This window comes from Zea mays, chromosome 3, assembly GCF_902167145.1.
Source record: "Zea mays cultivar B73 chromosome 3, Zm-B73-REFERENCE-NAM-5.0, whole genome shotgun sequence".
Taxonomy (NCBI): domain Eukaryota; kingdom Viridiplantae; phylum Streptophyta; class Magnoliopsida; order Poales; family Poaceae; genus Zea; species Zea mays.
Genome location: NC_050098.1, coordinates 221108707 through 221119067, shown reverse-complemented (window position 1 = coordinate 221119067; position 10361 = coordinate 221108707). Strand labels below are relative to the sequence as shown.

The following is a 10361-nucleotide window of genomic DNA, read 5'->3' as shown; positions in this document are numbered from 1 at the left end:
CACGAAATTCCCGATAACTTCCTCGGGGGTCATTTGAGTATATCTAGGATTACCTCGAATTAATTGAACTTGAGTGGGGTTAAGAAAAATGAGTGATCTAAGAATAACCTTAACCACCTCGTGGTCATCCCACTTCTTGCTCCCGAGATTGCGCACTTGGTTCACCAAAGTCTTGAGCCGGTTGTACATGTCTTGTGGCTCCTCCCCTTGACGAAGACGGAAGCGACCGAGCTCCCCCTCGATCGTTTCCCGCTTGGTAATCTTGGTGAGTTCATCACCTTCGTGCGCGGTCTTGAGTAGGTCCCAAATTTCTTTTGCATTCTTCAACCCTTGCACCTTGTTGTACTCCTCCTTGCTTAGAGAGGCAAGGAGTATGGTTGTAGCTTGAGAGTTGAAGTGCTCGATTTGGGCCACTTCGTCCTCATCATAATCTTCATCCCCTACGGATGGTACCTGTGCTCCAAACTCAACAACATTCCATATACTTTTGTGGAGTGAGGTTAGATGAAATTTCATTAAATCACTCCACCTAGCATAATCTTCACCGCCAAAGGTTGGCGGTTTGCCTAATGGAATGGAAAGTAATGGAGTATGTCTAGATGTACGAGGATAGTGTAAGGGGATCTTACTAAACTTCTTACGCTCTTGGTGTTTAGAAGTTACGGAGGGTGCATCGGAGCCGGAGGTCGATGTTGATGAAGTGTCGGTCTCGTAGTAGACCACTTTCCTCATCCTTTTGTGCTTGTCCCCACTCCGATGCGGCTTGTGAGAGGAAGATTTCTCCTTCTTCTCTTTGTGATGAGAAGAAGGTTTCTTCTCCTTCCCTTTGTTGGAGGAGCTCTTCTTCTTCTCCTTCCTCTTGGTGCGGGACTCTTCCGATGAGGTGCTCCCTTGGCTTGTAGTGGGCTTGTCGCCGGTCTCCATCTCCTTCTTGGCGTGATCTCCCGACATCACTTCGAGCGGTTAGGCTCTAATGAAGCACCGGGCTCCGATACCAATTGAAAGTCGCCTAGAGGGGGGGTGAATAGGGCGAAACTGAAATTTACAAAGTTAATCACAACTACAAGCCGGGTTAGCGTTAGAAATATAATTGAGTCCGCAAGAGAGGGTCGAAAACAAATCGCAAGCAAATAAGAAGTGTGACACGCGGATTTGTTTTACCGAGGTTCGGTTCTCGCAAACCTACTCCCCGTTGAGGAGGCCACAAAGGCCGGGTCTCTTTCAACCCTTCCCTCTCTCAAACGGTCCCCCGGACCGAGTGAGCTTTCTCTTCTCAATCACTTGGAACACAAAGTTCCTACAAGGATCACCACAAGATTGGTGTCTCTTGCCTCAATTACAAGTGAATTTGATCGTAATGAAAGAATCAAGAAAGCACGATTGAAAAAGGCCAAGCGACAAGAGCGACAAATAACACACGGATCACTTTCTCTCTCAAGTCACTAATCACTAATGATCTCTTTTCTCAAATGTGAAACTTGGAGAGATGGAGGCTTTGAATGTGTCTTGGAATGGATTGCTAGCTCTTGTATTGAATGTTGAAGGTTGGAATGCTTGGGTGAAGTGAATGGAGGTGGTTGGGGTTGTATTTATAGCCACCAACCACTTCCTAGCCGTTACTCCATTCTGCCGACCGCGGACGGTCCGCCCGCCTGGCCCGGACGGTCCGCGCCTGTAGATCAACGGCTGAAAATGCAACGGTCAGCCGTAACGGCTATATTGCATTTAATGCGACGTCAGATGTCAGATAAAGCCAGTCGCGGACGGTCCGCCCGCCTGGCCCGGACGGTCCGCGAGGCCGCTATAATTCATTTCTCTGAACCCGTCACCTTCGGGTTTTTCGGTTTCTTGCCTACCGGACGGTCCGCGCTAGAGGCCGGACGGTCCACGCGAGGGCTCAGACGGTCCGCTCTTTTCCTCCGGACGGTCCATAGTGCAGACTTGGATTTTTGCATTGGTTCTGTCCGAGTGTCATCCTCGTGTCGCGGACGGTCCGCCGCAAGGGCCCGGACGGTCCGCGCTTGGCCTGTTTTTCCAAAAAGCTTCTCCTGTCCGGAATAATCTACGGTATTCCGGACAGTCGATTTAGTATAGTTGTAGATGAACCTTTGGTACCTGTAGAACATATAATCTAGAGCAAACTAGTTAGTCCAATTATTTGTGTTGTGCAATTCAACCACCAAAATCAATTAGGAAATAGGTGTAAGCCTAATTCCCTTTCAGTTTTTCTTCTCCTTCCTCTTGTTACGGGACACTTCCGATGAAGTCGACCCGTGGCTTGTAGCGGGCTTGTCGCTGGTCTCCATCTCCCTCTTGGCGAGTTCTCCCGACATCGCTTCGAGCGGTTAGGCTCTAATGAAGCACCGAGCTCTGATACCAATTGATAGTCGCCTAGAGGGGGGTGAATAGGGCGAAACTGAAATTCTCAAAAATAATCACAACTACAAGCCGGGTTAGCGTTAGAGATATAATCAAGTCCACGAGAGAGGGTGCAAAACAAATCGCAAGCGAATAAAGAGTGTAACACACGGATTTGTTTTACCGAGGTTCGGTTCTCGCAAACCTACTCCCCGTTGAGGTGGTCACAAAGACCGGGTCTCTTTCAACCCTTTCCCTCTCTCAAACGGTCCCTCGGACCGAGTGAGCTTTCTCTTCTCAATCACTTGGAACACAAAGTTCCTACAAGGACCACCACAAGATTGGTGTCTCTTGCCTCAATTACAAGTGAGTTTGATCACAAGAAAGAATCAAGAAAGAAGAAATCAATCCAAGCGCAAGAGCTTGAAAGAACACAAGCAATTCTCTCTCACTAGTCACTAAAACTTTGTGTGGAATTTGGGAGAGGATTTGATCTCTTGAGTGTGTCTAGAATTGAATGCCTAGCTCTTGTAAGTGGTTGGAAGTGTGAAAACTTGGATGCAATGAATGGTGGGTGGTTGGGGGTATTTATAGCCCCAACCACCAAACTAGCCGTTTGGTGGGGCTGACTGTCGTATGGTGCACCGGACAGTCCGGTGCACACCGGACATGTCCGGTGCGCCAGCCACATCACCAAAGCTGTTGGGTTCCGACCGTTGGAGCTATGTCTTCTGGGCCCGCCTGGATGTCCGGTGGCGCACCGGACATGTACTGTAGAGTGTCTGGTGCGCCAGTATGGGCGTGCCTGACTTCTGCGCGCGCAGGCGTGCATTCAATGCGCTGCAGGTAGCCATTGGCGCCGAAGTATTCGTTGCTTCGTTGTCACACCGGACAGTCCGGTGTACACTGGACATGTCCGGTGAATTATAGCGGACTAGCCGTTGCGAATTCCCGAAGTTGGCGAGTTCCTGAGGCGTCGTTCCTTGGATCACCGGACATTGTCCGGTGAATTATAGCGGAGCGCCTCTGGATTTTCCCGAAGGTGACGAGTTTGACTTGGAGTCCTCTGGTGCACCGGACAGTCCGGTGCGCCAGACCAGAGGTGCCTTCGGTTGTCCCTTTGCTCTTTTTATTGGCTAAGTGTGAACCTTTGGCACCTGTATAACTTATACACTAGAGCAAACTAGTTAGTCCAATTATTTGTGTTGGGCAATTCAACCACCAAAATCAATTAGGGACTAGGTGTAAGCCTAATTCCCTTTCACATTGAATGGCATCCAAGTTTCTACACTTCTACACCTTACAAGAGCTATAGCATTCAATACAAGACACACCAAAGAGATCAAATCCTCTCCCAACTCCACATAAAGCTTTAGTGATTAGAGAGAAAGATTTGTTGTGTTCATTTGAGCTCTTACGCTTGGATTGCTTCTTTTCTTTCTCATTCTTCTTGTGATCAAACTCAATTGTAACCAAGGCAAGAGACACCAATTGTGTGGTGGTCCTTGCGGGAACTTCGTGTTCCGTTTGATAGAGAAGAGAAGCTCACTCGGTCTAAGTGACTGTTTGAGAGAGGGAAAGGGTTGAAAGAGACCCGGTCTTCGTGACCACCTCAACGGGAAGTAGGTTTGCGAGAACCGAACCTCGGTAAAACAAATCCTTGTGTCACACTTCTTATTTGCTTGCGATTTGTTTTTGCCCTCTCTCTCGGACTCATTTAGATTTCTAACACTAACCCGGTTTGTAGTTGTGCTTAAGTTTATAAATTTTAGATTCGCCCTATTCATCCCCCCTCTAGGCGACTTTCAGAAAGGTTGTTGCGATCCTAATAGAATTTGGTTGGGCGACATCATTTGTTGCGTGAAGGAGAAAAACTGTACACCGCTACCCACGTGACAGTGAAGAAGGTGCAGAGAGCAAGCACGAGACCACCTGTCGGTGCCGCGCAGCTGGCTTGCGTTGGTTGGGCCGAGCGAAAAGGAAACATGGGAAGAGGGTAGTGGGCCGGCTAGGACTAGACCGAGAGCAAGTTTCTTCTCTCTATTTCTTGTTTTATTCTTCATAGATTAATAGTTAGTAATAATATGATGAATGAGTTTATTTCACCAAATTTGTGAAATAGACTCATGATACACCATCTCATCTAGAATCTCATCTAGAATGAATTAATTTTTAAAATCAAACACCCCTACATGAACCGATAGATTAACCAACATCATCCACCACTCCAGTCACCGAAGCAAGCACTGATCATGGCATCTAGTTGGAACCTTGAGGTCAATATGGTCAGTAGGGCTGGACAAAAAACCCGTAACCCAAAACCCGAACCCGGGATACCCGAACCCGAAATACCTGAAACCCGAATTTTGTTCGCGAAATTCGGGTAGCAACTTACAAAACCCGAATTTATTTCAAGTAATTCGGTTATCACAATCGAGTACCCGAAATACCCGAACTTTCATGTGTCATGTACTCATGTCATGCTTAATTATTAATTTGTACATCTATAATTATGTGTAAGTGTGCATAACTTGTGATTGTAGATTTCTTGTGTTTTATATATCCATGTATATCATTATTTAAACTATATTTTTATACTAATTTAATAGGGTGTATATGTTTTTATGAAGCCAACACAATAGTTTGGGTAGTTCGGGAATACCCGAACCCGAAATTTCAGGTACCCGAATTTTCGGGTATTGCAAAACCCGTTGTAATTTCGAGTATCGATTCTCAAAACCCGAAATTTTAAAAACCCAAATTACCCGACCCAAAATTTTCGGGTAACCGAACGCCCACCCAGCGGGTGCCAAAACACAGCGGGTAAACACAGCCCTTTGTGAGGCTGCATGTTGGAGCCAATTTATAGGCTAGTTCATTTTCTTGATAGGAAGTCATTCACCAAAAGAATTTCAAACATGTGGGTACTTGGGTTCGATAAAAAGATACAATTTAGAACATCGTATGGCAATGCAAACACAACTAGCACATTCTCCCAAATTTGTTCTCCACTTGCTTATCGAATTTGTATAAAAGTACAGCTTGTAACAAAGCTAACCTATTGTGCTATATGCCTTAGTAATCCACCTTGACCTTGCCATCCAATTCAGTAAATTCTTCAAAATATGCCTTGAAATGCTCATATGAGTAGCTAATATCGTCAGCGGCACACATTTCTCTGATGCTGTGCATTGATAATTGGGGTGCTCCAATATCAACAGTGCGAATACCAACACCACTAGCAAGTATTGGGCCAATTGTTGAACCACAAGCCATGTCATTGCGAACAACAAAATCCTGCATATTTAGAAAATAATTAAATGAATAAGATTCTGTCAATGCATGAAACAGACAGACACAAATAAAACAAAACCTAAGAACCGAATCTTATACAGCCTAGTTTAACAGGAAGGTCGCCCAAAAAATATAAAAGAAGTTTAAGAACAAAAGATAAGCACTAGGAACACACATTATAATCATTGAGAGCTCAGTTACATCTCTGACTGCAAAATTATCTCATGGGACTAATCAAATATGTTCATCCTTGCAACAATTGTAGATCAAATAAATGAATTGCTTATTGCAAATACAAAATAATATAAATCAGGACTACAAGGAAAAATGTCGGATGACAAAGCATAAGTTGGAGTAACCATTAAAATTCACAGCTATCATCATACCAGGTCTTTTCTGTATCAACTAACTTACTAACCTGTATAGGTAGCTGGTGTCTCTCAGCAATTTCTCGAAAAATAAATGCTGTCACAGCATTTGTAGCATATCGTTGATTGGCATTGTGCTTGATCACAAGTCCTCCATGCAATTTAGGCTGGTGGTTCTCCTCATGCTTGTCCTGGAAAAATAGATCACAGATAATTCTGAATTAAATTTATATCTTGATGCGTACAAGCAAAATGTTAGGCAATTCTTACCATATAGTTGGGATGTAAAGCATGTGCCATGTCAGCAGAGACCAGGAAGCTCCTCTGAATAGCTTTTTCTAGCAACTGAAAATTAAAAAATGGTTTGACATTTTCTATTATAACTTGGAAACTAACTGATACGAAAAACTGCAAATAATATGGTAAGATGAAAAAAATATATAACAATTCTAAAAGGGTGAGCACACGCTACTAAGTACCTTGGAACCTGAAGAGTTAAAAGACCCAGTAATTCTTGATAAAGCATCCAACATGGCAGGGGAACCAGCTCCCTGAGCAGAATCAGACCCAACTTCTTCATGGTCAAATAGAGCTACCATTCTCACACCAGATTCATGATCAAGAGAGTGTTCAACAGAACTGGAATCTATTAGAGCCTGAAATAGTATTAGAAAAATAATTAATATTATGATTTTATTGCAAAAATAGAACTAATTAGGATTTTGTTATTAAAATGCTCTCAGCAATATGGAACACCCTAATCATTCTGGTAGCCCGGGAGATTTGGAAGTTTAAGAACTCCTGTGTGTTTGAAAGATCTAAGGCAAATGTCTAGGTTCTCAAGAAAATTGGGGACGAGTGCCGTTTATGGTGTATGGCTGGAGCTGCTGATCTGCAGGAGCTCCTTACAGGGCATTGATCCTAGCCGGTTAGGCGTTTGGGATCCTGCTCTGTTTTTGTTTTTCAGGATGTTTATATAGTTTGTTCTGTACTAGGGGTGGACCTCTTGGTCTTCCCCAATGTTTTATTTTCTATCCTAATGAAATGACACACAGCTCTCCTACGTCGTTCGAGAAAAAAATATCGAACAGTGACACCAAGAAATCACAAGATTTGGTAGCTATAGGTAAATGAATCAGCAAGACAAACCTTCAATGAACAAAATGACATGCAAAGATTGTCAAGCCTTCCTGAAAAGATGAACTCTTTCGTGGCACCTGCTACAACACTTGGTTGAGTATCACATAATTGCAGTTCAAAGTCACATATCTCACCAGGCTCACAGTTAGCCTCTTTAGCAATCAACTGCAACAAAAAAAAACATCAGTGGAGCATACTTCAGAACCCAAGGACTCTTGATATTTCGTTTTCAGAGCACTCTAGTTTTTATATTATATATGAGAACCCCTGGTGGAGTTGAACTATAATCACAAAAAAGAAGGTACCTGCAATAGTAATGGATGATGCTTTGTGTTCGCATTCTCGGATGCCTGCTTTGGGCCATTATCTGCTACAAATTTCTGCATTTCATTCTGTAAAATGGTAGCAAGAGTTTTACCTTCAGCATCAAACTATGTTACACACAATTGATTTGTTGCAACTTGCAAATCAATTATTCAGGAAAAGTTTCTAGTGCTATTCAAATCACCTTGATACATGTAGCCAGCACTGGAACAAGATGACTCTGATTGTTAACCTTGAGACCTTCTGAGGAGATAGTCCTGTACATAATGTATTAAATTATTCAGCGTCACTGTAAAAGGTCACACTTTCAAGGGAGCCTACAACTTATGGGATTGATTGTACTATCACATGTGGCTGCAATAAAAATAACAATAATAACAAATAAATACTCCATTCCGAACTATAAGACGTTTTGGCATTTCTAGATACACTGTATATAGATATAATGTATATCTAAGTGTATAGTAAAAGCTATGTATCTAGAAAAGCCAAAATGTCTTATAATTTGGATTGGACTAACTCTTCTCTATCTCTACTACTATAAAGCATCAGTTTCCACCGTTTCCACTATCGTCGTGCGTCACCCCTTCCCTTCCGTTCACCTCCCCTTGCTCCCCCACATTTAAATGGTAAAAAAACTAAAACTATACACAACCCTCTGCTCCTCCACATTTAAACAGTAAAAAAGTTAAAATTATGCACAAATGGAGATTCGAACCATGGTTGTTGGCTTCAAACCTACATTCACATCCACCTAACTAACAAAATGCACATGTATTTGTGTTTTATACTTTATACTCAAGCATAAATGAAAATCATAGCAAAGTACGAACACCTAACTAGTAATAGATATAAATAGTAACACAATAAGACATAACAAATAGAAATTTGTTGTGTCCCAACCTGTCCAGGTGAATAGCCAAAGTAGGTATCCGCATAATTGGTTCCTGTACCCGTACAAGCTTGTGTGCATAAGAGACCACGCCATCCTTCTTCTCCCGTATAATCACTCTACCAGCTACAGTAAGATCACGGTCAAACCATGTGTACCACAACCCACCACCATACGTTTGAACCCCAACCTCAAGGTAACCTCCTTTGGTTACCTGCAAAAAAAGCAAGATACTTTCAGTAACTTATAAAAATGTGTAGCAGCATCTACCACCTAAAACTCAATAACAGCTTCTGTTCCTGATTAAAGACAAATCATTTGTTACACAGAGTCACAGACACCTGCTATCATATACAAAATTGAAATATAAGACACAATGTACTACGAAATCAGTGAGCAAGAGTTGAGGCTTGATACCTTGGAGACAGGCTTGAGCTTCAGGCAAGGGCTGTCAGTGTGTGCACCGATGATGTGGAACCCATTGCCAGCAACGTATCTGTGAAACATTAACACATAAGCTAGCCAATTAATCCACAATTCCACATAGCAAAGAACTCGGAGGAATATGCACAGGATATTTTTTTAAAACTGCTGTAGAGAAGAGGAATTTAAGGCTGGTGAGAATAAGGAGGACGGCAAGCGGATCTAGCTCACTCACTTTGCGCCGATGGCAAAAGCGACAATAGTGGAGTGGTTGCGTGTGAAGAAGTACTTGCGCCCGGGCTCGAGACCCGCCCACTCCTCCCGCTCCGACAGCTGCACGAACCCCGCCGCCTTCAGCCGCCGCTTCGCCTCGTCTTCTCCCGATGGAAGCAACAGCCCAACGGAGTCAGCTCAGATCTATCCGCGAGGAAAAAAACGGAAAGGGGAGCAGATGAAGTGTACCAACGGCGTGAAAGGCGGTGGGCGACGCGTTGAGGAAGTCGACGAGGTCGGAGACGACGGGGGCGACGGTTGCCATGGGCGGTGGCGACGGTGCCGATCCGGCGGGCGAACAGCGAACTAATACAGATGGAAGTGCGGTCGTGTTGAGAAATTTCCAAACTAAGGGACGATCTCGTCTCGCCCTATCTCACCTGTTGATTTGAAGGCAAGGAGAGAAAGGTTCCACAGAAGAAAAAAAAACGTGCTCACCTTCCGACCTTCCTCGCGATGGCAACACCGCGTTCCCCGAGCCCCGCGGCGACGTCCTGGACTCGGCGTCTGCTCTTCTTCGGCGGTGTCGGGCGGCGACCGGCGGCGCAGCGGAGGAGCTGGAGGAGCAGTAGACGAATTGGGCCAAGCGGATAGCGCTGCTAAACAGGCTCAAATCCAGCCTGAATCTACACCGGTTTGTTTTGTGATAATACGAATCCAATTCACCCTGATGCGCTCCAATATGCACAGGAAAAAGTTGGCAGTCATATTCAGCGTACAAATTCGTTTGCTCAACTAGAGTCTTTCTAAATTTTACTCTCTAAATTATCATTTTAAAAGTCTTTTATATTAAAATTACTTTTATAATTTTTCAGTCTCTATCAGCCTTTCTATTTGAAATAGCAATTTTATCCAAGTCTTTTACCTTTCCTTTGCGATTATCTCCAAATATGATACTATCATAATTTGAGCAATCTTCCTCACTCATTTGGGTGAATATTTTCATATCTCCGGTCATGTGTTGAGTGCATCCACTATCCAACACCCAATGATTCCCTCCCGCCTTGTAGTTCACCTACAAAAAGAAATCAATCTCTTTTAGGTACCCAAACTTGTTTGGGTCCTTGGATGTTAGTGACCAAGGTCTTTGGCACCCAAATAGCTTTCTTCTTATTGCCAACAATTGAAGTACCAACAAATTTAGCATGAACACCTTTTGCATTATGAGAAAGAACATAACAATGATCAAAATAAGTGGAGGATACATTCTTGAGCTTAGGACAATTCTTCTTGATATGTCCCTTGTGACACTTGTGACACACTTTGTCACATTCTTTCACAAACAATGT

At 43.6% G+C, this 10361-nt stretch overlaps 1 protein-coding gene across 2 annotated transcripts; it reads right to left on the bottom strand.

Annotated features, from left to right (window-relative positions):
• Nucleotides 1-5210: 5210 nt before the first annotated feature.
• LOC100304311 (Zn-dependent exopeptidase superfamily protein) lies at nucleotides 5211-9837 on the bottom strand. 2 transcript variants are annotated; one of them, XM_008674822.3, is made up of 12 exons: nucleotides 9511-9837; nucleotides 9262-9378; nucleotides 9035-9173; nucleotides 8794-8872; nucleotides 8388-8590; nucleotides 7669-7741; nucleotides 7466-7552; nucleotides 7170-7325; nucleotides 6500-6676; nucleotides 6291-6365; nucleotides 6071-6211; nucleotides 5211-5655 (listed from the first exon to the last, which is right to left on the bottom strand). In XM_008674822.3, the coding sequence occupies exons 2-12, from the start codon at nucleotides 9335-9337 to the stop codon at nucleotides 5434-5436; spliced, it is 1428 nt and encodes a 475-aa protein (XP_008673044.1). In that variant the 5' UTR covers nucleotides 9338-9378; nucleotides 9511-9837; the 3' UTR covers nucleotides 5211-5433. The 2 variants fall into 2 exon arrangements, with proteins under 2 accessions (XP_008673044.1, NP_001159225.1); NM_001165753.1 differs by having other exon boundaries at nucleotides 5272-5655; nucleotides 8794-8894; nucleotides 9266-9378; nucleotides 9511-9685.
• Nucleotides 9838-10361: the final 524 nt, after the last annotated feature.